Source organism: Stenella coeruleoalba (genome assembly GCF_951394435.1).
Source record: "Stenella coeruleoalba genome assembly, chromosome: 2".
Classification (NCBI taxonomy): domain Eukaryota; kingdom Metazoa; phylum Chordata; class Mammalia; order Artiodactyla; family Delphinidae; genus Stenella; species Stenella coeruleoalba.
In genome coordinates this window covers 135,636,367-135,664,300 of record NC_137147.1, presented here as the reverse complement: position 1 = coordinate 135,664,300, position 27,934 = coordinate 135,636,367, and the positions used below count along the sequence as shown (strand labels likewise).

The 27,934-nt window shown below is 48.7% G+C and overlaps 2 protein-coding genes across 11 annotated transcripts in view; both read right to left on the bottom strand.

The window, feature by feature from the left end:
- PARP6 (poly(ADP-ribose) polymerase family member 6) overlaps positions 1-9,112 on the bottom strand; it is a 29,635-nt gene extending 20,523 nt beyond the window's left edge. For 8 of the 10 annotated variants that reach the window (XR_013826986.1, XR_013826987.1, XR_013826988.1 and 5 more), the window contains exons 1-7: positions 6,698-9,112; positions 4,590-4,791; positions 3,861-3,938; positions 2,785-2,879; positions 2,271-2,331; positions 1,949-2,039; positions 1,449-1,515 (exon numbers count right to left, since the gene is read on the bottom strand). Coding sequence is in view for 1 of the 10 variants with exons in the window: in XM_079912272.1 (XP_079768398.1) it covers positions 1,449-1,515; positions 1,949-2,039; positions 2,271-2,331; positions 2,785-2,879; positions 3,861-3,938; positions 4,590-4,592 (395 nt within the window). In the remaining 9 variants the exon portion in view is untranslated. The remainder of the gene's footprint in view (positions 1-1,448; positions 1,516-1,948; positions 2,040-2,270; positions 2,332-2,784; positions 2,880-3,860; positions 3,939-4,589; positions 4,792-6,697) is intronic. The other 2 variants (XR_013826993.1, XR_013826994.1) reach the window with 2 other exon arrangements.
- Positions 9,113-19,607: 10,495 nt separating this feature from the next.
- CELF6 (CUGBP Elav-like family member 6) overlaps positions 19,608-27,934 on the bottom strand; it is a 30,833-nt gene continuing 22,506 nt past the window's right edge. Inside the window, 9 exon segments of the mRNA XM_079912274.1 lie at positions 19,608-19,914; positions 20,755-20,910; positions 21,533-21,676; positions 21,763-21,843; positions 22,099-22,161; positions 22,385-22,751; positions 22,863-23,006; positions 23,164-23,243; positions 23,345-23,473. Of these exon segments, the coding sequence (XP_079768400.1) occupies positions 20,783-20,910; positions 21,533-21,676; positions 21,763-21,843; positions 22,099-22,161; positions 22,385-22,751; positions 22,863-23,006; positions 23,164-23,243; positions 23,345-23,473 (1,136 nt within the window). The 3' untranslated portion in view covers positions 19,608-19,914; positions 20,755-20,782.

Sequence of the window (27,934 nt, the reverse complement as noted above, 5' to 3'; positions counted from 1 at the left end):
GTATCAAATCTACATATCTAACTCTGTATTGAGCATCTCCACTGGAATATCCTAAAGTTAACTTTAAACAACATGTTTAAAATGGAAATAACTATCTGTCCTCATCCCACAAACGTGCTCTTCTTCCAAATCCCTATATAAATGAGTGGTATTATAATTTACCCAGACATCTAGGCTGGAAACCTAAGAGTAATATTCCACTATTCCTTGGCTCTTATCATATACAACATACCCAAATCATTCTTCAAGTCTTATTGATTTTAAACCCTGCAAATTTCTCTAGTCTATCTCTCATCTCTAATCTTACCTACAGTTGTACTTTGGTTCAGGCTTTCATCATCTCATGTATGGACTTCTACAAATGCCTCCTATTAAAACAGTTCTGGTCTCTTATCTCATCCCTCCTACCTATTTTGCACAGTGCTACCAGAATGGTTTTTTTTTTTTTCTTTTTTTTGCGGTACGCGGGCCTCTCACTGTTGTGGCCTCTCCCGTTGCGGAGCACAGGCTCCGGACGCGCAGGCTCAGCGGCCATGGCTCACGGGCCTAGCCGCTCCGCGTCATGTGGGATCTTCCCAGACCGGGCACGAACCCGTGTCCCCTGCATCGGCAGGCGGACTCTCAACCACTGCGCCACCGGGGAAGCCCTAGAATGTTTTTTTAAAAACTAAATCTGACCATGTCCTTTCTCTGCCTAAAACCTTTCAATGCTCCCAAAAGCCCAATATCCTCTCTGATTTGGACTCCTTCCTGCTTCTCTGGCTTTAACTTTAGTTCCTACCATTCTCCCCTTGCATTTTACTAGCAATACATAACTACTTGAAGCTTCCTACACACATGCTGCTTCACATAACTATGCCCTTGCAAATGTTATTTACTCCATGGTCTACATGGGCAACTCTTATCCATCCTTGAAAACCAGTAATCATCTCCCTTTCATCTTTCATTCATCCACCTGCCACCAGACTGAGTTACACCTACATCTTCCTCTGTGTTCTTTCTAAATCTTACATATTCACTTGTATTAGAACATGTATCCACTGGACTCTATTTGGAACTTGACTGAGTTTACTTCTCAGTATTATATACCAAATACTTAGCAAGGTGCTCAACACATTCAATAAATTAAAACTGTCTGAAATCCTAGAGCCCCCACTCTGAGGAAATGTGATGAGCATGACTCTAATTCCAGGGTTGCACTTTTCCTTAAATGCTAAGTACTGATGAGTTTCACCTCTCACCTCCAGGAAGCCTCAAGGCCAGATACCCCAGAAACACAAGCTCCCTTACCTAACCATAAATTTGGCTCCCCAAATTTATTTTAGTCTTTCTTGGGCATATCTCAGAAATACCCTTTTGGAAGGAAACATTCAAGAGTCTGCCTGTCCATCCACATGTCCATTTCTCTTTCCCTCAATGTTCATAACCAGAAAGATCAAAGTTCTTACTTTTTCAACTGAAGACCCAGCCCAAATCCTTCCTTATTTGATGGCTGGAAAACCTCAATTGATGGTTCTGCAAAGAGAAGAGAAAGCTCCTACTATGTATCCATGTCTATCCTCCTGGGAGTCTAAAGCCCCAGTTCAGTGGATTAGCTTCCTCAGATTCTAAGGGTACTCTAAACAATAATGGTGGACAAGGGAAATATCTGAGGCAGAGGGTAGATTCTGGGAACTGTCTGACCAATTTCAGATAGCCTCAACTTATACTGGAAGTTGAGGGGAAGGGGAGGAATAAGTAATATCTGGGAACAGAAAGGCCTTTAAGGCATGACTATCAGGCAATAGGGTATGAAGACACCAATGAGAAGAGACTGAAAAGCTCCTACCAATGGCCTACAGATTACACCAACAGGTCTTGCTCCTAGTTTTTCTCTACCTCAGTTAACTTAGGACTTTGGATGAGACCACACACAGAGCACCCACATGCCCAAAGTCACTGCCTTTACCCGGTCCATCAAGGTACTGGGAGAGTGAAAATCGCAGCCTCAACACAATAGGTTCTGTCCGGAGGACCTTCCAGGCTGTAGAAACTTCCTCCTAAAAGAGTAAGGTCAATAGTTTCTAGTTTAGCAGCAGAGAGGAATGGACTTGAAGTTTTCGCTATATGATACACACATGCACACAGCACTGTCTGCTGATGATCTAGGAAAAATAGGCATGAATAATATGTGCTTCAAATACAGCAGTCAGGAACAAGACTCCAGGCCTACATGGCAAAATCCACAAGCCCAACTAGACATGTTGTTGGCAGGTACCAGCACCACTTACATCGAGGAAGCTGATGTTGATGTGGAGGTCAATGTCCACGTCATCAATAGTTCCATATTCTCTATAGAGATACAGGCAACCACAAGTGAGACTCATTAAGGGAGAAAGAAGGGAACAGAGACTGAGGTGGAGGGAGAACTGAGCCTGGGGATAAGGGAGAGGGAAGGGTGGAAGGCAGCTCTGTATTTAGGTTCTTAGCTACAGCCTGAAGCCACTTTTATGATCTGGGCCTTTGCCAGGCCAGAAGCCCTTCTTACCTCAAAGGTGAAACTATCAGCCTAGAGGAGTCTAGGATACGAGGGAACTTCTAAGAAAAGTGGCTATACTTTCCTACTTACTCCTGTCAGCCAACCTCAAGTATTCCAAATAACTCCCACCATCATTAAGCTCAAAACTTATCAAGGTCCACTAACCACCCGCGCCCCTATCATACCATAAAGAAAAAACCTCTACCCTTTTAACAACTCAGAAAGAAGTGGCTGAGTCCCCTGCCATCCCTGAAGTAGAGTCCCACCTGATGGATACAGAGTTTTCACTGTAGATCTCCTTCACTGCTTCAATGTCTGCATCAAGCTGTGGGTGTCGATATAAGTCAGCTGCACAGCTCCCCTAAGTCAGGAGGAAAAATGGTGGAGGGGAAAGACAGAGGGGAAGAGATGAAAAACAGAACATGATGAAACATCCAGAACAGGGATATCAAACTACAGCAATACATACAAGCAAAAGCTGCGTATGTGAAGGGGCTTTTGGTGGTGGCCATAGTTGGGCCACCAGACAAGTCTCATTGACAGACAAGTCTCCCTCCATCACCACTCTAGGAAGTTTTAGGAGACCAACTGCAGGCTTTGCTTAAGGAGTTCACATCCTTAAGCCTCAGCTTCTTCTCTCAACCCTGACCAGGACACTTAGGGATCCCTTCTGTAAGAACTCAGAACAGACTGAAGAGTACAGAATATAACTCAGATTGGTTCTGTCTAGAGTCCAACATTCCTGCTCAGGATCATGCCCTAGGCAGTGATAGCATTAAACAATCATTGGTAGAATAATCTTCTAAAATTTTGACCCTAATGAATGAAACGACCCCTGCTGGCTAGTGAGGGAATAGCCAGAAAATAATGTTTTACAACTAAGAACATATGGGTCAGCGGTCCCCAACCTTTCTGGCACCATGGACCAGTTTCCTGGAAGACAACTTTTCCACAGACCAGGGTGGCAGGGGTGGAGGGTGGGGGTGGGAATCGGGATGGTTCGGGCAGTAAGGCGGGCAATGGGGAGTGATGGGGAGCGGCAGATGAAGCTTTGCTGGCCTGCCGCTCACCTCCTGCTGTGCAGCCCGGTTCCTAACAGGCCACGGACCACGGACCCCTGATATGGGTAACCTCCATGTACAGAGGGTGTAGTTTACACTGGGAAAGATATGAGTTCCAGGCAAGAGCAAAGATATGAAATCAGCATTGACAAGGCAATCCTCAGATGACACTGACGTTGTATCTTCATCTCTACTCCAAAATAATCTTTCATTCTTGATGTATCCAGAGAAAAGCACACATTTAGACCATCCATCACGGGTTTTGGGGGCTGTAATCTCACCTGAACTCCATAGAGAAATTCCTCTGATTCATTATCTCCCTCCGAATCATCATCATTCCAGAACTGGCCTTTGATGTCCTAATGATGAGAAGTAAGGATACAACCCTTTGTTGGGTCCCTGTTATCCCACGGAACAGAGTGGGGTTAGGATGGGAAACAGGTTTCCACAAAGAATGGGAGGTCCCTTGGGATAAAATAACTGAGGCCCTAATCCCTTTGCTCCCTTCCCCTCACCCTTTGGGAGCGTCTCACTCTCTTCCTGAATCTGGTCATATCCATGGTCTAGCACTGACTTGGTGTCATGGAGGAAAGCGGTAGGGAATTTTAGCCTTCTTAGGTATGGGGTATGATGATTGAGGCTCTGATAGCCAGTGGGGGAGGTATGAGGAAGATTTCAATGTCAAGGTTGATTCCTAGGCATATCTAAGTTCTAGTACAAGCTGGCCTCTTCTGGATCATTACCCAAGATGGCTCTCAAGCATACCTAGCTCTTTTGTCTCATAACTCCTTTTCTAACCCTTATTTAACTCTCCCCTTCCTTCCCAAGAAAGCTCCCTATACACACACCAAGTAATACTGTTTCCATGCCCCTTCTCCTTCCTTTAACTTCAAATAGCCATTCTATTTACCAAAAGGGTAGGAGGGAAAACACCGGGAAAACGTGAGGTCTGCACTTTGTTCCATCTACCCCTGGATGATCAGTTGGAGAGATGGGCAGTCAGTTCTCACCATTGGGTCAGTGGGTCACACACACTCCCAGGTCAGTGCTAGGCAGCACCCCTCCATACCACCAGTTGAACCCAGGCCAACGAGATGGGCATTTAGGAGGCCACAAAGGGAGACAAGGGAGGGAGGGGGAGATGTCAGGGGCTGACTGGAGATCTGCTGAGGAAGGCAGGCTCTACTGTTGTGGTGGTAACAAGTCACTGTCCTGTAGAAAGTAGACAACAATTGATCTCATCACCACTTAATAACTGGGTGGCATATACACAAGCACACATTTATGGGTACACTTTTATTATACATATGTACAGACACTTGCACACAGAGACATACTTGCATGCATGTACACACACTTGTACACACAGTTCTTTAAAAATAATGAACCGTGAAAGCACTATACAAACATAAGACATTATTGTTCTCCAGCTGGAGAGTTGTGATTGAAGCAAGTTCTTGCTCTAGTTCATAATGCTATATCAACCCCGAAGCCAAAAATGATGACGGTGGGACCAGATGCTTATGCTACTCAGTCTAGTCAGTTCATTTTAGAATATTCTTCATAGTGCCAACCACCATCAGAAGCAGACTCTTTTTCTGGATTCTTTACCTCTAGTTACTTCTCCAAATTGAGTCATTATCTCTTTTAACACCAGTATCCATAAAAGCCTTTATATAACAACCATAGCTACGTTTAAAAGTCCTCAACAACACTGATCATTCTCCGGTAGACACAGTCTGAGTTGTCACAGCCAAAATAATGCCCTGGATTCCTCCTGGAACCTACTCCCCAAATAATGTAATAATGATCCTTAGAAATGCTCAGAAAAACACTAACCCCTACCCCTTTCACAAGATTAAAAACCACTGTCCTAGGCCTTCTTGGCTCTGCATTTATCTCAGTTTCATCCACTCCAACCTTACACAGAGGTGTTCTTGGTCTTTAACATGGTTCTATTTAATCTTAGGTTTCTAGATCAGTGGTTCTCCAGTAAGGTCTGTGGATGTGCAGCATCAATATCACCTGGGAATGTGTTAAAAATGTAAAGTCTCAGACCCCCTACTGAGACCTACTAATTAGAAACTCCAGAGGTCTAGTAATCTGTTTTAACAAGCCCTCCAAGTTATTCTGAGAACCACTGTTCTAAATCCTTGCCTGTTCCAAGGGCCTATGGTCTGTTCCTCAGATAACAACTTAAACTTGGTAACTGACGCAGAATGGAGTTATAAAGCACAATGCCAGGGCAAACAGCACAGCAGTCCTCCAGCTGGCAGTGCTGACAGACCCATCAAAAACAATATGCAGGAAAAAAAATGCAAAAGGAAACTGCAACTGAAGTTTAGAGGTGAAATGGCCTGATATCTGAGATTTGCTTTAAAATACAACTCCAGCACAAAAAGTGGGGGGATGGGGGGGAGATGAAATAAACATGGCAAAATGTTGATTACTGACGAAGCTGAATGATGAGTACATAACGGTTTCTTACACTCTCTACTTCTGTATATAGTTGGAAATTTTCATAAAAAGAAAAAAAAATCAGAGTCTACTCTTGTACTCTTGTAAGGGCTCTCTCTAAAAAGTTAACTCTAAATGTGAACAGGAAGATTACCACTAAGACTCCATAAATGTCTTCTTGCTGTTCTTCAAACATTATCAAGCATCTTCCCACCAGAGCCTTTGCCCCTGCTGGCCACCCTTCTTGGAATGCTTTTCAACCAGATACCCACACGGCTTACTCCTCTACCCTTTCAGATCTCTGCTTGAAGGTCACCTTGACTATCCTATATAAAACAGCAAAACCGCAACACACAACATACTAGCACTCTCCATCCCCCTTCCTTGCTTTTTTTCCACAGCACCTACCACGCTCTGACGTACAAAATGTTTGTTTATTGCATTTATCTCCCACCAGAATGTAAGCTCTATGGTGGTAGAGGCTTTGACTCTTTTGTCTATAATGTCAGCCCTTCAACATGCATTTATTGAATGAGTGAATGAATGAATGAACTGTCTGCTGGAGACATAAGCCAAAGGGGAGAGACATACAAGAACTTAAACACATCTACGCAGACAAAAATCATACAGAAATGATTTTAAAAAGCAAGACTCCATTCACCTTCAAGAGCAGCCGAGAACCAGAATATGAAGATCTGGCGGCTGTGTTTGTGAGATTTGAAAATAAACAGTCAGGTGCTGATCTGGATGATCACAGAGGAATAAAGAGGGAGGCACTAATGTCCAGCCTGGGCTGTCTCGGGTTGGGTGGTAGGATGATGACAACGTAGGCCAGAAGTACCAACTTTCACAAGCTCTCTGTCACTGTGGAAGTCAAGAAAACTTAGTCTCTCTCCAAGGGCTGTTGCTGCTTGGTTTCTGTTGTTATCACAAGGAGAAAAAGGTAGTTCAGAGGAAATTTTTCCTGTCCAGGGAAAAGACAATTCAGAAACTACCACCTTTTTCAAACCAGGCTGTTTCAGTGAAAGGGACTCCCACCTTCTAATCTCAAAGCTCATTTCTCTGGAGAGATGGAGAATGGGTTTAAATAGTGAAGAGTGGGAAAAGGGGAATGGTGGGTAGTTATGGAATTCATGGAATCACAGACATTTTAAAGAGGAATAAGCCTGAAAGATGGTCTATTTCAAAGCTTTCATGTTATGTATAGAATAATCAGGTGTAGGGAGGTCGAGCTACTTGCTTAGGGTCAGGAGTAAAGTGGAATTGGGACTTACGCACATCTGACAGGTTCTAATTACAGCCACTCCTGTGATTTGGTTACAACCACTTAAGGGAGTTGTTAATGAATTAAGCAAGAGAGACCTATCTAACTTATCCAAATGAGGTAAAGCAGGGAACCTTTCAAGAAAGGCCAGGCCAAATACAGACTGTGTGAAGAATGCCCAGAGAAGGGTGTCTGTTGTTCAGTGCTTTGGATGATGGCAGCTAACGGAGAATTTGCACGGGGACAGGCCAAATGTAAATAAGCCTCGAGTCCGGATGACAAAGGTCCTGGCCTAGGCCCAAGGGCGCTTCCCCGGTGTGACAACTTTACATCTAGTCAAAGCCTCCGATCTCAACGTTTATACTCTGGGTTTGCCTCCCAGCTTTGTGGTACTGGGCAAGCAGGTTACTCCGCTCTACAGCGAGTGCTCCTCTCAGAAAGCCTAGGCCACGTAACAAAGAGTGCGGGGGAGAAGCCACAGACCTGCGATTCCCGCTATCCAGGGTACCCGGCGGAGGCAGAGGCCGGCGTGAGCCTCTGAACACTGGCTGCCACCGCGCTCTCAGGACAGGCCCTGAGGCCTCCTTTAGAGGAGCAATTAAAAGCTCTTCTCCGGTTTCCTCCGGAGACCCCAAAGACACCCAACACCTGCCTCCCGGGGAAGAAGCTCTGTGCCCGATCTGTGTCGCCAGCAGCCCAGCAGCCCAGCCTTCAGCGAAGCCTGTCAAGGCCAGGAGGGCCCCTCAGAGCCAACCGGCGCAAGCCCCTCACTTTATCCACCCCGGCCGAGGCGGGGCGGGCCCCGCACCCTTCCCGCGGCCCGGCCGCCCCGCCCCGTCCCTGTGGCGGCCGCCTCACAGGCTGGCCTCGTGAGTACTCACGGCGACCCCGGGCCGCGCGCGGCCGCCGCCGAGGGAACTAGCGGCCCGGGACGCCCCGCGGGGGCGGAGCGGCAAGCCAAGGGGCGGGGGCCGGGCCGGGCGGACGAGGTCGCGCAACTCCACGCCTCGTCGTTCCGTCACGGCCGCGCTCAGCCACTCTGCGCACGCTCGCGCGGCGGCACCGTGACCACGTGGCCCGCTTCGGACCAACCGCCACGCGACCTACCCCTAGGCCCACCACCTCCCCCGACGCCTGGTTGGGGCGCCTGCGCAGTGATCGCTGGTTGGGAGCGGGGTGCGGAGCGGAGGGTGGCGCCTGCGCCCTGGGGCTGGGCGGGTGCGTGGAGAAACAAGACAGGCCCGGCAGGTGCACGGAGGGCCCTATGAGCAAAGCTGTTGGCGTTTGGCGCCCCTTGTGGTTGGGAGGAAGGAGGGGGAAGGCAGTTCCGGCTACCTCTCTACTTTAGAACCCGGGTGGTGGATAAAGATTGAGACAGTCCCCCTGAGACCCTGCTGACTCCAAGAATCTCTAGTTTGTAACACCTTAGGGTCTTTTAATTCTTTTGTTTTTAATTTTTTTTTCTTTTTTGGCTGCACCACTCAGCATATGGTATCTTAGTTCCCCTACCAGGGATTGAACCTGAGCCCCCTGCACTGGGAGCACAGAGTCTTAACCATCGGACCGACAGGGAAGTTCCAGCCTTTTTTAATTCTTAAGTTTAACTCTTTTGCTCCCCTGGTAGCTGTGGTGTGCTGGAAAGCACTCTGGCCTTCTATTGGGACAATCTGGGTTCAAAGCTTGGTTTCAGCACTTACTGATTGTGCAGCCTTAAACCAAGACTTTCACTTTCTGAGTCTTAGTTTTCTCATCTGTAAAGTGGGGACAGTGATATCTGTTTAATGGGGCTGTTGTGGTGAGGATGAAATGAGATGGTGTGTCGAACCGTATGAATGTGCAGGTATTTGACTCTTTGTATTTTACAAAACAGAAATTTCATATGGTTCAACCTAACACATATAAAGTAACCAGCAGAATACCTGGGACTAGGAAGTCGTCCATAAATGGAAGCTGTTAACCGTGGTTATTATGGTTATTCCCCTGAGACGTGGCCAGACCTCCCTTCATCCTTATCAGAATTGGGTGTCTTGGAGCTCCCATGTGCCCCTCTTTTCCATCAGCACTAATGGGGAAAAGTTTATCTTATATCTACTTACCTTCCTCATTCCCTCTTTTTAGCTAGACACAGCGTACACAAGGAAGGCTTTGGCTCCGAGTGATGTAAACACGTGACATATCTATCCCTCCGGAGCTGGCCTCAGTCAGAATTTTTGCAGTGAGGGACTTCCCTGGTGGCACAGTGAATAAGACCCCGTGCTCACAATGCAGGGGGCCTGGGTTCGATCCCTGGTCAGGGAACTAGATCTAGATCCCACATGCATGCCACAACTAAGAGTTCACATGACCCGGCACAACCAAATAAATAAGTAAATATATATATATATATATATATATATATATATATATATATAATTTCACAGTGATTTTTTTACACTTGGATAACCTCAGCATCTCCCTTCTCACTCTCCCTCCTTTTGATATCCCTGCTCTTCTCACCTGGCCTCTGAGCCTGGGCTTCAACACTGTCTTAATATTAGTTTGTTACACCCATTGTGTATAATAACTGAAAAAAGTGAGGTATATAAAATAACAGGACTTGGAGCCTTAGTGGCAGAATGTAGAAGTTCAGAGTCATTGGGGAAGGAGTTGGCTCTGCTCCCTCAAACAACTCACCAGCAAGGGCCTCATAGCAGCTTTGGAGAGCCAAGCCTGTGTGGAAGTGTTCGAACAGAAGCACTTTGGGTAAGCACGGGAGGTCTGTCCCCATGAGTGAAATGTCAAAGTCCCGTATTCCATAACCTTTCAGGATTTCCCCTCCTCACTTCCCCCCAACTCACACCACCAGCTCTTCTACTCATTATGAATCCCATAAATCTCAACTGCCTCATAGTTGATCAGTATTTTCCTGGCTTCACTTTTTCCATCCGGTCTAGATCCTATGTTCAGTTACTTTAACCACATTTTTGCTAATATGCTTGCCCTTAAAATCATAACCACAGATATTCCAGCCATCTACCTTCTCTATTCTCCTATCCTAAACCAGGATAACGGAAATAACCCAGTCCCGCAGAATTGAGCTTATGAGTGGACACTGTTTTATGTTAGTCCAGCCCACGAGCCCTATTCTTTGGGAATTAAGTTTTCCACACTCTCTCTCCAGATCTATAGGCTCCAGGGCCACGTTTGTCTTGTGACCCCTGGCATTCTGGCTGCAGTTTATCAAACTGTGAGTGGATTCCTAATGTGAGCTGAGCTAAGCAAATGTTCTCTCCTGGGAATCTTGGATTAGGGCTGAGAGATTATGTTTCTAACTGGACTGGTTTCTTGAGCAGAAGAGATACATAAACTCAGGAGCTATGGTGCATCCACCTCCCAGATACTATGAGGAATGAGGAATGGAGAAAGTTTATTTGCAGAGAGAGAATGAAGCCTGGACAGGCAGAGACCAGAAATCATGAGACTGCTGTCTGGTTCCTGAAAGTTTTCCAGACCATTTCTGAGGCCCTCTGACCTTAGAATCTATGAGTCACCCTTATCTAGAATAAATCGTTAAGAAAACTTACCCTGGACCCGATATAGAGCTACAACAAATTCACAGTCTCCTCAGCTAGGCCCTGAGTGTACCCAGCAATCCTTCTACACATCAGCTTCCGCCACCATCCCCCCTTCTGCTTCACAGAGAAAATAAAGGCAACGGGGAGGAAACTGCTTTAATGTTCAGCCCCCTCCAAGCATTTGAATCTCTCCCTCCCTTTCTTTCTCAGAGGTAGTGAGGTCTCCCTTCAAATCCAAGCTTAATCGTTTCACTGCAATTTGTTTTTCACTCCCTTTGTCTCTTCAGGAAATTTGATCCTTTATTTTCATCTCTCTTTCATGGATAGTCAACTTTTTCCTCTCTCCTACTCTTTGATCTCCACATATAAACTTGATCAACTAGCCCAACCTAAAAAAAAAAAATCCAATTTTAATCCCACACATTACTGATTATTACACACTTTTTCTTGCCTTCAACCAAGCTTCTAGGGAGTGGTTTACACTCTCCATCTCTACTTCCTTACCTCCCATGTGTTCCTTAAATCTAGTGCCATCTTACCTCTCCCCCAAATCTCTACTGAAAATACTTTCACCAAAGTAACAGATGACTTCCGAGCTGCCGAACCCACTGGAAAATTCCAGGCTCAACTGATTTGACCATTGATGTCAGTTGGCATCGTTGATCAGCAGTCCCTGCATCCCTTTCCTCTGTTGGCTCCTATGGGCTATGTTCTTCCAGCTTCTTCCTAAACCTCACGTGGCTCTTTCACAACTTCCTTAATAGACTCCTTTTCTGTCATTCATCATTTAAATAATAATAATTTTTAAAAAACAGTTCAGTCAACACCCATTTCTCATTTCATCACTCTTTCCAGTGACTTCCCAGAATCTGATTCACCTTCCTGTGTTACAGGTCTTGGAGGTAAGCAGAGCCCACCTTCCATGACAGATATTGAAAAGGTTGGGTCTTTGCTTTCCCAGCTTTTTGGCATCTAAGACAGAGGTATGTGACCTAAGCTTGGCCAAGTAGCCCCCAGAAAAGTAGATCCTGGAGTAAATGATTCAGAGAAATAGAACCATGGAGAATTCATCCTGGTGGCAGTGGCCACAGTGCAATCAGCTCTATCCTGTGCTTGGGGGCTGTAGTGGTATGGGTACTGGTGGTGGTGACATCCAGTGTCCAATGGTGATGACAGTGGCAATATTCTCACGGTGCTGGTCTGACATCTGATTTTGGCTTTTGCTCTGGTGGACTGGCCTCCCATTGTTCCCAGTTGTTTTTCAAGCTTGCATGTCCTGCTTGGCAATCCCGTGACCCACCCAGTGCCGTTTCAAGAGACGGCTTTTCTAGAATTTGAAGAAGAATAGATACATGTATATGTTACCAAAAAAACCAAAAACAAAAAATAATAAGCCTGGGAAATCTTTTTCTTAGAATGAGAGAGGGGTAAATGAGAACACTTACACAGGAAAAGTGTTTATAGTTCTTTGCTAGCACTAAAAGAAAAAAGTGGCTTTTCTGTTTAAATCGTCCCGTGTGACACACTGACTGCAGGTGACTGGGACTCCCGAATATACATCTCCATCCTTTACCTCTTGCATTTCAAGTTGCCTTTTAGACAACTCCACTTGTATGTCTCACAGGCAAACTCTTCTTCTTCCTCTCAATCTGCATTTTTTTCATGACCCTAGCTTAGTAAATAGCACCTATGACTTGTTCAGCCGGAACCCTGAGAGGAAAACATCTTAGACTTCTCCCACCCTCGTGTGAACAGAACAAATTTTACCTGTTATTAAATCTTAAATCAATCCCTCTTTTATATTTCTACTCTTCTTCACCAGAACCATTGTACTAGCCTCCTAACTAGCCCAGTATCAACTCTTCTGATCTCTTCTCCACTTAGCTGCCTAGGGGAATCTTTCTAAAACCCAAAGCTGATCATGTCATTCCTCTGTTAAAATTCTTCAATGGCTCCTTACCACCTCCAGGATAAAATATGTACCCCTTCTATGGCTGTGGCTCCTAACTGACTCTCAGCCCTCCCTCACCTGCATTCTACGCTCCAGCCAGGTCAAACTACATGTTTTTACAGACCACGCAGGACACGTCTTTACATTCTATGGCTACTTAGTGGGGCTGACAGTCACAGTGCCACCTCTGCTCCCTTCCATTTTCCACCACCCAGAGGTGGATACATGACCCATCAGGCCAGGCAGGAGACTCCATCCCCCTGGCCAAAGTGATTAGTTCAGGTAAGGGTTTGTCACCTAAGCAGAGCCAATCATAACCTTCCCCTTAAACTCTCTTGCTTTTGAGGCCATGGTGCCAGGAGCAGATGAGATTGAAGCTGCTGGCACCCAGCTCTCTATCACAGGGAGAACGTATATTTATGGCAGGAAAGAGAAGGGGACAAGGAACGAAGATAAGCAGAGCCCTGAGAGATGAAGTGAGAGAGGTCTGATGACATTTGTTTGAGCCCTTGAATTCAGCCCTGCCTGGTTGGTAATAGCACTACACTTCTCAGCTCCCTTCTTGCATAAGCTGGTTTGGGTTCATTCCTGTCGCTTGAAATTAAACCAGACCTGATACACAAATGGAATGGTGTGTGCAATCAACAGACTCTAGAATGTATACCTGGTGGAACTGAAGTGAAGTGGAGGCGGTGTGGGGATCTGCCCATCCTTGAGTGGGAAGTTAGAAATCCCTGTTACGTGGTATCAGGTCAGCTGGTTACATGATCTTTTTTTTTTTTTTTTTTTTGTGGTACGCGGGCCTCTCACTGTTGCCACCTCTCCCGTTGAGAGCACAGGCTCCGGACGCGCAGGCTCAGCGGCCATGGCTCACGGGCCTAGCCACTCCGCGGCATGTGGGATCTTCCCGGACCGGGGCACGAACCCATGTCCCCTGCATCGGTAGGCGGACTCTCAACCACTGCGCCACCAGGGAAGCCCCATGATCTTCTATTTTATGTGGAGCTTTGGGTCAGGCACCCATCCTAGATGGAGACTCCAGGGACACACTGGACAAATGTCTGGATGTTGGCGTATGCTGGCCTCTCGCAAGATTTCTAGCAAGGAACTGCAGTTCAGCTTGCTTCCATGCTGGCAGAACCAGACCATATGCAGCTTTGTTTAGAGTTGCCTTTATTGCCTTTGGCCTACTAGCTAGACTGCCAAGGGTCAGATAATCATGTGTCTTACAGATTATAAAAGCCAGATCCTCTACCCCAAACTAAAATGAGTGAGAACAAAGGCAGAGAGGTGGGACATCAAGCAGGAGATACTGAAGCTTAGGGCCTGGGAAGTTCTAGAGAAAAAGCCTGATGCTCCGAGCCACACCTGAATGCATCTTTTTTCTCCCAAATTAAATAATGTTTATTTTACTTAAAATTCAGACAGTCCTGGGGGTTCTGGTGCCTGGGGACCCTGGCTGTGAATCCTGTGGGAGAGAGTGAAACGTATTGGTCACAACCCTCATGCACCTTTCTGGGCTTCCTGGGCCACCTCCGTCTTTCTTTCTCTTGGTTGGCACCCCACCCGTGCCAAGTAGCCCCTCCACTTCCACATTTGTGGTAGAAATGCCACATGGAAGGCATGGGATCTAACCTCCCAAGCAGACACCCAGAGGGTGATGCAACTCAGAAATGCAGTGGAGTTAGCTCTCCGTGAAGTGCACCTTGGCCAGTAGAAAACAGGAGATGAGAGGGGAACAGATGGGAAAATTCCCTCTCAATTCTCCTCCTGGTGAACGGTTCTAAGGTGCAGTTTCTCCCTGCAAACACCATGTGCTTTAGCAAACAGTCCTGTCAAGTCACCTGTTCTCTCCTCACAGCTCATGTGAAACAGTGGCCACCGCAGTAGTATGTTGTCTTGTATTGCTTCACATCTTTCTCCCCTGCCACATGTCTCTTCTCCCCTCTCATTATCCTGGGCTTCCGTCTCCCCAAAGGGTGTGAGCACTTTACTTTAATCCTTGCCTCAGAGTCTGCTTTCTAGAGCACTTGCGTTAAGATCTGGAGCTGCTGTCAAAGCCCCCATCCCAACACTGAGTCCCAACAGTGGGGTAGCAAGAAGGTCCTGAGGGCGCAACTGATGTTTCCTGCTCACGTGCAGGAAATCCAGCCCAGGCTGCTGGATTCCTGTCAGAGGCCCGGTGGCAAGGATGCAGGGTCAGCCCATTTCTGGCATACTCCCTAGAAGAAGCTGAGGCTAATTTTCTCAGGCTCTTTCTGTGGTTCCCTGCATTTTCTCCTGGGTACGTAAGACTTACCTTTGGAAGAGTCAAACCCAGGCTTGCAGCTTGCTCTGCCTTCTGGGTCTCTGTGCTCTTAGGCCACTAGAGGGCAGCAGGCTAGAGCATGGAAGTTCAAAGTCCCCTCTACAGACGGCCAATCAAAGGCTCTGATCAGCCCAGCCTGCCATACTGTGATGGCAGTGTCTGAAGCGGGGTTGGGGAGAAAAAGAGTAGCTCTCCACCCTCTCTGAGTTTGCACTTGGCGCAGACTTGGTCAACTCTTTGTGGACCTCACGTGGCTCAAGCTCGAAGGGCAGCTACAGAATCCGCTTTGGCTCTGAGCTTCCTGAGCCCATGAGGTTTATTCCTTCATTGGTTCTCCCAAAGAACACAGGACTGTGTAACATGCTTGAGCAAATATACTGGCTGAGGGAGGCGCACAGGCCCAAGACAGCCTCTGAATCCCTGCTGGATTTGGCTGTGTCACAGTGAAGGCAGGTACAGTGAGGACAGTGGATGCCAAAGATTGCAAACAAAGCTGGAAAAGATAAAGAGAGATTCTGTGACCTCCCTGACCTTAGTATCCTCTTTTGGAGGGTATTACATGCATGTTCTGTCCCACTGAGGCAGAGGTGAGACCCCAGGTCTGGTCAGAGCACACAGTAGATCCAGAGCTGCTCTGAGATCAGAGGTTGTCAGTCCTATCTCAGACCAAAGGTCTTTTCTCTCTGTATCCAAGACACCCAGGTTGCATCCAGAGAGACAGAGAGAAATTCCGGGGGCCCTCCTGAAGGCTGAAGACTCTGCCCACAGTCCCCAAGTTAAACAAGTTCTCAGAGGGCCCCCCAATTCAATGTCCACTGACAGACTCAAGAGTGCTTTGGTGACATGGCCTTAGTGTAATAATGGACCATAGCCAGAGGGCGAGGAGTGGAGCAAGCTGCAGATTGTCCAGAATGAGTGCTTGTGTGGTTGCCTCACTCCTGTCCTAAGCATTGCCTTGGGGCTGAGACCTAGGAGCCAGTACCACTTAGGGATTTTGACTATCTAGTCAGGGTCACTGGAGCGTGAGCCAGCCAAGTGTTATATAGGTAATCTCTCTCTGAGGGCACTGAGCAGATTAAGGTTGACTTATTATCACAGACAGGCTATCGTGGAAACCATGAAGCTGAGGGGGAGGGGAATGGGCCAAGTGTGACCTGTTGCTAAGAGACAGAAACCACAAGGGCCAGATCCAGACTCAAGGACAAGAACTCAGCAAGATTCTTCATGATGGTTACTAGCTCACAGAGAGCCCAGGAATCAAATCACTTGGTTTGAAAGGAATTGTCCAGAGAATCCTCACCAGGCGATCGGGGGTCTGGGAAAGCATAATCTCTAAGGCAATCTTTAGGTCCAAACCCATGTCTAAAGGGATGGTGGATGATTCAATTACAGAAGAGGTATCTTCTCAGGGCTGTCCATAAAGGAGGGAGATATTTCCCAGTGGAAAGGACCAAGAGCAATTAGTTTTGTTGATGAAGAAACTTGCTCCACTGTCCAGAAGGATGTGCTATATGCTATAGATTAGTGACCATTGTTTTCTCTTCTCCCCTATTCCAAATGGAAGGGTTTTTTTGGCTTTTTTTTTAAATGGTTACCCTATTTCTCTCCATATTGGTTATGTAGGGGTAGCTAAATTTATCTTTAAGCCAGAGATTGCAAAATCACAAGAAATTATATCCAGACCTGATCAAGAATTGCACATCACAAAGGGACCCTGGACTGAGGGCTCAATAAAGCAACTGGGCATGATTCTGTTTTGTCTCCTATTCAGAAGTGGGTGACTGTTTTTTGTTGAGCCTAGGAACATTGCATTGTTAGGCAAGCACATTTTTGAAAGTGTATGTTTGTCAAGAAAAGTATAGGTGGAAGGTGAACAATAAAGGGGAGGAATACTGTGGATGCAAATTGCTTATCTGCCCATCATCCCTTCTTTTGAAGACCCAGTTCTCCCCTCCACACAGTCCTTGTGAAGTTGTCAATTACGGTGGCCTACTCTTCCACCCTAGAGGTAGCCACATGTCCATTCTGGCCAAAGTCCTCCCAAGGTCTTTAGAGCTGGAAGTAGCGAGGCCACTAAGTAGAAGGGAGCAGAGCCGAGAGATGGAGACATCATCATTTGAACCCCTAGATCAAGCCATGCCTAAAGGTAGATACATCCTTTGATTTATCAATTAAGTAAGCCAACTAATTTCCTATTGGCTTAAACATGTTTGAGTTGGGTTTTTGACACTTGCAGCTGAAAGGATTTGGACTAACACATGCACACACAACAGAGACACAAACACCATTGTTGCTTAAACTCATTAGACATTATACACGTCTTCCATGAGCTTATAGGGATCAGCAAACATTTTATCTAAAGGATCAGATAAATCTTTTAGGCTTTGTGGGCCACATATGGTCTCTGTCTCATATTCTTTTTTGTTTTATCTTTACAGCCCTTTAAAAATGTAAAAAAACATTATTTGTAGGCCATACAAAAAGCAGGCTGTAGGCCAGATTTGCCCACAGGCCATAGTTTGCCGACCCCTGATCTAGATCCTGCCAACCTCTGCAGCATTTATACATGGTCTGCCAGCCCCTAACCATGAAACAAGACACTTCAAATGCCATTTTGGTTTGTGTCTTGACATGACTTGTTGAGTTAAGGTTCAGGGTAGAGTTAGAAATGGGAAAGGGTCTTATCTTGGTGCCCACTGTCTGCCCCATAATTGGCACTGAATAAACGGTAATCATTATGATTTCTTGCTAATAATTTATCAGCATGATGCGGCTGTCCAAATGGCTTTGTGCATATGTGCCAGTTCATTCTCGAAGGCCCTTCCCCTCCTTCATCTTCTTCAGTAAACCTTTCTCTGACCTGCCTTACCAGTCAAGTCTGAATTCGGTACTCTTCTTGCTATCACAGACTCTCTGGGGCCCTCCATTATCACTACATTATCGGACCGTCCTTCCCCCAACTCTGAGGGCTTAGCACCTAGCAGTGACGGGTCTCTATGCCTCCATGTGAACAGCTGTTTGAATGTGCAGGTGTTAACATTCCCATCTGTGTCCAGGGTGGTCAGTCTACGTGTCAGCCCTGTGAACTACCACACCTTACCTGGCAATGTTATTTTTCATTCCATTCCCTCCAAAAACGAGTCAAAGACAGAGGAACAGGTGGGAACAAATTTTCTTAGAAACTCTTATTAAGGAGGAACCCGCTGCCCCCGCCCCCACATGCTTTATTGTCTGATGTGATATCAGATCAGAGGCCTCCAGTCTCAGCAACATCTAGGGACCAGAGTGCCCACCACACAGCTGGGGCCCCAGACTAGTTTGATCCAGGTCTGTGGGGTAGAGGGAAAATTATCCTCCTAGGAAAAGTTATGTGCAAGGCCCTGCAGGCCCAGGAAAGGCTGACCAAGGCAAGTGAGTCATGGTGCTCTAAGCTGAATCTTTTGCCCATCTCACAGAAGCAGGCAGGAAGCACCACCATCGATCAGCTTTATATGGTACCCACTGTATACAACAGACAGACAAAGACAGACAGACAGAGCACACACCACTTCTAAGCTGAACACTGCTCACCATCTAGAAGCACCTTGGATAAGCACATTGAGACACTCTTGCATAGGAAAGATGTAGTTTTTAAAGGAATGATGAAGTATTTTGGCAAAACATCTACTTCCCTCCCAGGTCCTGGGTAAAGAGGGACCTCTAAATTCTGAAGCTTCTACATAATTGAAAATTATCCCCTTCTCAATGGCAGTATATACAGTAGCGAACCTTCCAAGTCTGTTGTCACAGCCCTCTACATATATCCTGAATCTACTTTACCGGTGGGCAAACTTAGAGACAGAAGGTGGTCTGGAGCAAGGGGACACTGGGGCTGGCTCAAGGTGAGGGGAAACAGGAGGTGTCTCGGCTCAGCCAAAGGCAGGGCCTCTGTCTAACTGGATGGGGAAGGGAAAGGCTGGGGCAGTCCAAACTCCCTTTCTTCCTGCCTGAGGAAGCAGTGGTTCCACGGGAAAGGCTGTCAAGAAGGAAAGGCAGGTTCCCACCCCTGCTGGCTTAAGGGGTTTTTCGGGGTGGCAAAGAGCAGGGCAGGCCAGAGCTCCTCCTTGAGGCCTCTTCGTGGATGCTCTCTGAGTTTGGGAACTGTGGGTTCACTGCTTCAATAACTCTCTTGTCACCTGCATATGAGCCCAGACCTCAAGTCCTTCATTATTTTTAAAAGGTGGTGGGGTGGAGGTGGGGGGCGTTAAGAGGGAATGAGACACAGAACCATCTTTCCACAGCCTTCCTCTGCCTAGGCTGGGGCCTTCAAGGGTCTCCTTCACCCTGCCTCCTAGGGATATTTAAAGGCAGCTTTTATTAGACTCTATACTGTCCTTTTTGTTTCTCTTGTGATTTTTTTGTTTCTTTGTTTTAATTTATATATATATATATATATATATATATATATATATATATATATATATATATATAGTTCTTTAAAAAGCAATAGTCCTTTGGTCCCTAAACTCTAAGGAATGATATGATTTTGAAAGAAGTAAATCTGGGCTTCCCTTGTGGAGAAGCCCTTGGCACCCCCCAAGGCCCTCTGCTGGTTCCCCTAGACAGTCACTCCTCAGCCAGCCCCAGCTGCTTTGCCAGCCTGAGCTCTACATCACAGGCACAGAACAACCCGCTTGGTGAAAACAATCCTTAAAGTGGCCTGAGCCCAGGCACTGGCCTTGGGTCCACCTCCATCTGTGGCCGCTCCTTCAGGAAGGGCTGCTCAAGCATTTCTGTGCTTTTCTTTTCCTTTCTTCTCACTCTTCAGTTTCCAATGTTGGGTATTAATTGATAAGGAGAGAGAAAGGGAAAAAAAGGAAAAAATCACTCTGGAGGGCAAGACAAGAAGAGCAGCTTGCCCTATCCGTGACAGGTGAGTGGCTGGACCTCAGGCTTCCACTGAAGCCAGACCCTGGGTCCTGGGCAGATGACCTCAGCCCAGCACCCCCTCCAGAGTGCTCCCTGGGGGCAGTTCAAGTGAGGCAGGGTCCTGTGGATCTTCTGAGACAGCAATCTCTAAAAGTCGCAGGCAGCCGGCCCTGCCAGAAACCTGAGAGCTTGTCATAGCCCTCCCCATCACCACCACACCCTGTAGATCCTGCATCTTCAGTGTATTTGCTTCTCTCCTCATCTCCAAGTTCACTGCCATTATCCCAGCCCTTACATCCTGTCCCTTCTTTGCTTAAACTCCTCAGTGGTCCTCTACCATCTTCAGGATAAAGTCCAAACTCATGGCCTTTAAAACCCTTCACAAGCTAGCACAAACCTACTTTTCTAGTCTCGTTCTCCACCCCCCTGCCCTCCCCACACAGGAATTCTCTACTATGGTCCCCTGTGGCTACCTCTGGAGTGGAACGAACTGGTTGGATCTTACTGTAATTGTCTCTCCCAGACTGTGGGGGCAGGAATTTTGTCTAATTTATCTCAGTCCTTAGACTGAAGGAAAAACACAGCCTCAGACTGAGGATTCCTCCTAACTCCTGGCTCTTCTCTCCCAGACTTTTTCAGGGGCCGGTGCCCCCAGCATCCCAAAAGGAATATCAAAGCTGGGAGCGCCTCCATCACTCAGGCCCCATCTGCCGGGGGTCCACTAAGGACTCACCTTTCTGTGGCTGGTCAGTGAGAGTAGATCAGTAAGGCCGGTTGGCATCCTTGGGCCTCTTTAGCTGGACCTTGAGCCTCTTCATGCCAATCTGAAAGCCATTCATGGCCTGAATAGCTGTCTGGGCACTGGTTGGATTGTCAAAGCTAACAAACCCTGGAGGGTGTGTGCAGAGAGGTTAGCTGGGAACTCTGCGTGGCAGGGCCTCCTTTCTCTATGACCAGCCCCTTCTCCTTGCCCCCTCAGGCCAGTTCCATCAATCAGTACTCCTCCACCCTCCAGTGTTTGCATGTGTGCACACACACGGACACATGCTCGTACTTACACAGGCAAGTGGCCTGAGTTTCCTAAACGTGTGATTCTTGGAAGGACAGGAGGTAATTCTGAGTGTGTGTATTGGGGAGGCAGGTAGTGTGTTGATGGGGTGTTTCCCTGTCTTTCCCTGGCGTGGGAAAACTCTCTCTCTCCACAGCCCCCATTCTGGTCCTCTGAATTGCAGTTGGAGGGGATCTCTGGTCCCAGACCCAGACTCCACCTGCCCTGGCTAGACTCTAAAGCCTAACCTGGTTGAAGATCTACCAGACACCTGACCTTCCCAGGTGAACCTGAAATAGACTTGTCCCTTGTCTGGGCTTAGCCTCATCACTGGTCTGTGACTCTGTTGAGCGCTATACACTCAGTTTCTAGGAGTCACTGACTTCCGGAGGTACAGTCTTAGGGTCTGTAAGGAATCTCGAAGTTGGGAGTGGGAGAGGCCTAGGGATGGGGCTCAGCTCACCGAAACACTTGCTCTGGTTGGTGGCTCGATCCACAAAGACTTTGGCAGAGACAACGGCTCCAAAGGGCAGGAATGTCTGGATGAGTTCTGCATCACCAAACTCCTGAGGCAGGTGATAGATGAAGAGGTTACAGCCTTCGGGGCCTGCAGGAACAGGAGCAGGCTGGTTCAGGGGAGGAATCCTGAGTCCAGCCCCACCAGGCCCTGATCTCCAGACCCCTGTCCCTCACCTTCTCTTTGCTGCTGGGGCAGGCCTGAAGGCTGCTGGGGAAAAGTTGTGCTCACTGGGGCATAGGCCGACGGATAGGCTGCTGGAGACAGAGGTGGGAGTGGGCAGTGACCCCCCAGGAGCCACCCCCAATCAGGGCCCCATCTGCCTGGCCACCTTTGACCAACTCAGCCAGTGCACAGTAACCCTCACCCCTAGAAAGGTCGTTCTGGGTCCAAGGGTGGGCGAAAGGAGGGTCGGACTCCTCAGCACAGAGCCTAACCCCCCCACCCCCAAATCTCCCTATTACTTTCTGGGGCCCTTCAAACCCCCCAGGCCGCGTAGCGCCAAGTGAAACCTGCGTAGTGGTGCATCCCAGCGTAGGCCTGCTGCAGGGGGTCAGCCACGCCGGGACTCTGGGCTGGGGAGAGAGGGGCGCAAGGCCCACAGTGAAGGTGGGCTGGTGGGCGGGCAGGGTAAGGTGAGAACGCAGGGAGTGTGGAGGGAGGCTGTGAGAGGCAGCAGGGAAGGAGGAGGAGTCCCTTCTCAAGGAGACCAGGCCCTGCCACCCGCCCCCCCCCAGACCCCCGCTCCCCACTCCATTTTGGGGGAGATTTGGGCGGAGCGGGTGGGGGGGGGCCCACCTGGGTAAGGAGAGAGCCCGTTATTGTAGAGACTGTCCGAGCCAGGTTGCCCGTTGGTCTGGGGGGTCAGGGGGCCGAATCCATTGACCCCGATGGGCGCCGGGAGACCCGGAAGCGTGCTGGGACCGCCGCCCTGCGGGGAATTGGCTGCAGGTGGCGAGGAAGTGGAAGAGTCAGACCGCAGCCCCGCCTCGCCCCGCCCCCGCCGCGGGCCCCGCCCCCTGCGCGCAGTACCTGCAGCCGGCAAGAGCGGCGCGGCTACCAGGCTGAAGGCCGCCACGTGCTGCATCTGTGCCGCCACTGCGGCCACCGGGCCGAGGCCTGGGCCCTGCGCCGCCGCCAGTAGGGCCGCCTGGTGCTGCAGGATCTTTGGGAGGGAAGAAGGCCGGGTGTGGAGGGCCCAGCGGCGGGCATCTGCCCCGGCGCCCCACCCCCCGTCACCCGCTGCCCGCCCGCGCCCGCCAGGCCAGGCACTTACAGCTGTGGTGTAGGCTCCGCAGGCCCCCAGCGGCAGCGGCGCCGGCTGCAAGGCACTCAGCTGGCCCGCCATCTGCTGCATCCGCCGCAGCGCGCGCTCGCGGTCCGTGTCCGCCAGCTTGACCACGAGGCTGGACGAGGCGCCCTGGGTAAGGCAGGGAAGGCTGCAAGGACGGGTCTAGACCTCAGCCCCGGCCCTGGGCCGAGGGCCTTGCTCCTCAGGCCCTTTCCCCGGCATGTGGGGAAGAGGAGCCAGTCCCCAGACCCCTGGTCTCACCCCGGGCCCTGGCGCCCGCCCTCACCGCCATGGTCCGGCTGCCGTGCAGACTCTGGATGGCCGCCTGAGCTTCCCCTTGACTCCCGAACTTCACAAAGGCACAGCCTGGGGCAGGATAGAGGTGGCTCAGGTCACAGAGGCCAAAGGGTCATGTGGTCCGGAGTGAGGCGGGGTCATCAGGAAATCCAGGGGTCAGCTCAAGTCACCTTTACTGGTGCCATCGGGGCTCCGCAAGACGGTGCACTCCTCGATGTGGCCAAAGGGCTGGAACAGGCGTCTGACGTCCTCCTCACCCTGCTGCTTGCCCAGCATACCCACAAACAGTTTTCGGTCCTCTGGGGACAAATCCAGGAGTCACCTGGGAACCCTAAGACCTCTTGGGCTCCCCAGAGTAACAGGAGTAGCCTAGGAAGGTAGTTAACCACGGTCTGGCTCTGGGAAGAGGTGAGTGAGCAGGCCCTACTCACTTGGGGCCACAAGGTTGGGTTTCTTTGAGGGGCAGGATGACCTACAGACAGATCTGGAGGAGAGAAACTCCAGATTTCCATCAGGAAAACCTGGGTCCTGGAACTCATTGTTGCTCTTGTGGGAATGATTCAGTCCATATTTTTGGTTGGATAGAGCCCGACATGCATCATTTTATATGTTTGACCTTTCTGTTCTTAGAGTCTGGGAAATGCTATTTTGGACCATTTCAGCCCTGTTAAGGGAGGGGAGTCCTCAGAGGAGTCCTTGTATTCATACTGGGTCTGGAGAAGATAAGTACACCCTCCTGATAAGCCTGATGGCAGTGGCTAGAGTCCAGGATTCTGGGTCAAAAAAAACAGCACAGAAAGCAGTTGTCTCATTGCACTGCCTCAACCCCAGACCATGAGCACTGGAATGATGAATCCCCAACTCCAGCACCCAACTCAACCTGCATGCCCCTCCCAAAGGCCTAAAGAGAACAGGAAGCTTGGGTTCCTGATCCTCCAACATTGGCATTTTGCTCACTATGCTTACTGAACTCATGACCCCTTTCCTTACCTCCCTTATTCCCTCAGTGAGCTTCCAGGGCCCTCACTGAGCCCTGCTGCCTCCTCTCTGACTTCCCCTGTTTTCCTGCCTTGATCTCTCCCCAGGTGTTCATGCTATGGGAGAACAGGTTCTGCCTATAGACCTGGATGGCCACCTGAGGATCCTTCCCTGTGTCCACCCTTCCTATGGGAATGGTAGAGATGCCCAGAGAGGGGCCGTAAGCTGGGCCCCGTGACCTTGGAGAAAGCTGGAGAGCTGGGGCTGGAAACCAGGGCTTAGCTGCACATCCAGCAAGTCGGGCCTCAGGAGCACTATCCAGGAGTGTGTGATAGAGGAGCCCAGCCCACAGGTCCTGCTGTCAAAGCCTCTCTCATCTGCACCAAGGTAAGTCTCTGATTTTGAGATGGGGCTTCATCGGCGTAATACAAGTTGGGAGAGAAAGAGTGGGTGGGAATCTGGCTTCAGACTTCACCTCTGAGATCCTGAAGCCCAAGAAAACCCATCCCAAACTCCTTCACTCTTTGACAAGCTTGGCCAGGCTGATGGGGGTCCTTGGATCCTGAGTGCAAAGGAAACAAGGCTGGTGAAGGTCATAGACTGAAGCCTGGGTGACAGTGAAAAGGAAAGTGAAAAGGCCGAAATTAGCAGTGGAGGGAATCTCCAACAAGGCTATGTGTGTGTGTCCGTATTTCACCTGGATGTTGTGGGGTTCAGCCTAGGCTGCCCTGGGTACCTTGGTATCTGTCGCCTGCCTGTTAATGCTGTGTCTGTATGGAGAGCAGGAGCTGTGGCTTACATGGGACAGAGTGTGTTTCAGCAGAATCCTGCCCTCTGTCCAGAGGATTACTGCCCAGAAATCCTGATGGGGAAAGGATAGATAATGTACTTGTGGCCAGAATTCCAGTAGAGGTACCAACCATCTGTGGTGAGAGTACAAAGCAGTGGGTATACTTCACTCCTGGGAGGGTTAGCCACAGAATAGTGCCCTTGGAATGGATCACTGGTTTCCTAACCTTTTAAAACAGCTGTGAAATCCATTGTTCTAACAAAAATATTAGGATGAAGCTCAAAATGTAAGAGAAAAGTAGAACTGCTTGGAAAAGGCAGAAAAGTAGGAGGAGGGCTGGAGTTCCTCTTGCTTCATCTTCCCCTGGTACTCCCTAGAGGGGGCTCCAAGGAAAGTCCTTTGTAAACCACTGACTTAAAAGATAGAAAATAGAATTCCACATGGTGCATGAAGAGGCATCTGAGATCATTCTCTTCAGGAACCTGAGAAGTCAGGAAAGGTCTTTCATGATTCTCTTGACTAATCTGATGGTGGCTTTGCCTTGACATTGGAAGACAGGCCCTATTTGGTCAGGGAATCAAACCCTCTGAGATTGTTATTGTTCTGAGCTATGAAACTAAATTATGCCCATGCGTCTACAAGAGGCCCAGGAGGGGCTGGAGAAGATCCTAGGGTCTCCAGAGTCTCAGGGCTTCATGATGCCCTAATTTATCGTGCAGCTGTGACATTGGGTAGGGTCTGCAAGATGATGACAGCACCTAGGTAAGCTGTCATGCCACATGGAGCAGCATCCAGGTAGCCCTAGGTAGGAAGAGAGAGGTCATGGCTGAGATGGAGCCCCCAGGACAGTAAAGAGGTTTGTGTGAACAGTGGTCTGATCCTTCATCTGCTCTTCCTCTTTCTGCTCTTTTCTGATGATGGTGGTCAGTCACAGCTCATGTCACAGACCATGAAATTCTCTGATCCTTCTGTTCCAGTGAGAGTCTCCCAAATTAAGAATTTCCATTTCCATGATAGGGCACTGACTCTATGGTTCTAGACTACTGGGCTGTACAGAATTTGAAATTGAAATGAGGTTGGGCTATGGGCTAATCTCTATGCTGCCCATTTCACAGCTGTCACCTTGAATCCTGGTGTCCTCTTTGCCACTTTACAGGGACCTTCATGGTGTTTGACAGGAGGATGATCTGGGTCACAGTGAATATAAGCATCAGATGATCCTGAAATGGTGGGATAAGTTTCTTAAGAGACCTGGTCAAAGAGAATTACAGGCTAGACTCCTGAGAGTAGCCCGCAAATCCACACCCCTGAAGATTTTCAGGGCCGATGCATGCTCCCAGAGAGATGGAGATGATGGGATTTAGCCCAAAAAATGCAATATCCTCTAGGTCAGACTATACCAGTTTGGTAGAAAAGGATTCTGTAAGAGGTGGGTCGGAAATGTCTGAATAAAATAATTCCATGAGTGGTGGGTGGGTCCCTAGAAAGATGGAAATTCAAACTGGGAGGCTCAACTTTCCTGGAGTGGATGGAATTGGAAGATAGCATCAGTGTGGAGTTGAGACATAGTTGGAAAGACACACAGTTGAACGGTGTAACTGCATTTTCATGATGGCCACCTGTGTATACTCCTTGCTCTTCTACCAAATGCTTTTTTGAACCCAAATCAAGTTGTTTGGACCCTAGAGGTTCATCTCCATAAAGCTGTCTTGCGCAGCTGATCGTACAGGGATTCTAAGGTAGCAAATGATGGGGTTGGAAGCCCAGAGTCAGAGTCAGTCCATGCCATCTTCCTCAGGAAAGGTATCAAGATGCTGTTCTAGAAAGAAGGTTCTGCCCAAGTTGGCCCAAAGGAGTCCCAAGTTTCTGGCTTCTAAGCCCCCCACAACCACTCACTTCCATGTTGGTGGGATATCATGATTGTAGAAACAGTGCAGGGACAAGAAATCGCATTGGGGTACCAACCATCAGACACATCCTAAAATTACCAGTCCACCTTTCCATCCAAATACCAACCCAGGAGATCCTATTGATGGCAGCATTTGATGCTCTGACATTCTCAGTGATGACTGCAGCATAAGGATCCAAGGAAGACTAGGAAATGAGTGAAGAAAATATCCAGGGGAAAAAAAGTCTCCTGATCAGATCTGATGAGTATCAAGTAGGGCTTTTTTTTTTTTTTTTTTTTTTTTTTGCAGTACGCGGGCCTCTCACTGTTGTGGCCTTTCCCGTTGCGGAGCACAGGCTCCGGACGCGCAGGCTCAGCGGCCATGGCTCACGGGCCCAGCCGCTCTGCGGCATGTGGGATCTTCCTGGACCAGGGCACGAACCCACGTCCCCTGCATCGGCAGGCGGACTCTCAACCACTGCGCCACCAGGGAAGCCCAAGTATGGCTTTAGTTCCGAAAGAAAACTATTAGAACTAAGAAACAAATTCAGCAAAGTTCTCCTATTAAAAAAATCAACAGGGACTTCCCTGGTGGCGCAGTGGTTAAGAATCTGCCTGCCAATGCAGGGGACATGGGTTCAAGCCCTGGCCCGGGAAGATTCCATGTGCCGCAGAGCAGCTAAGCCTGTGTGCCACAACTACTGAGCTTGCACTCTAGACCTCACGAGCCACAACTGCTGAAGCCCGTGCATGTAGAGCCCATGCTCCTCAACAAGAGAAGCCACCGCAATGAGAAGCCCGCACACCACAACAAAGAGTAGCTCCCACTCGCCGCAACTAGAAAAGCCTGCACGCAGCAACGAAGACCCAACGCAGCCAAAAATTAAAAATATAAATAAATAAATTTATTTTAAAAAAAAAGAATCTGCCTGCTAATGCAGGGGACATGGGTTTGAGCCCTGGTCTGGGAAGATCCCACATGCCATGGAGTAGCTAAGCCTGTGTGCCACAACTACTGAGCCTGCACTCTAGAGCCCACGAGCCACAACTACTGAGCCCGCATGCCAGAACTACTGAAGCCTGCGGGCCTAGAGCCGTGCTCCG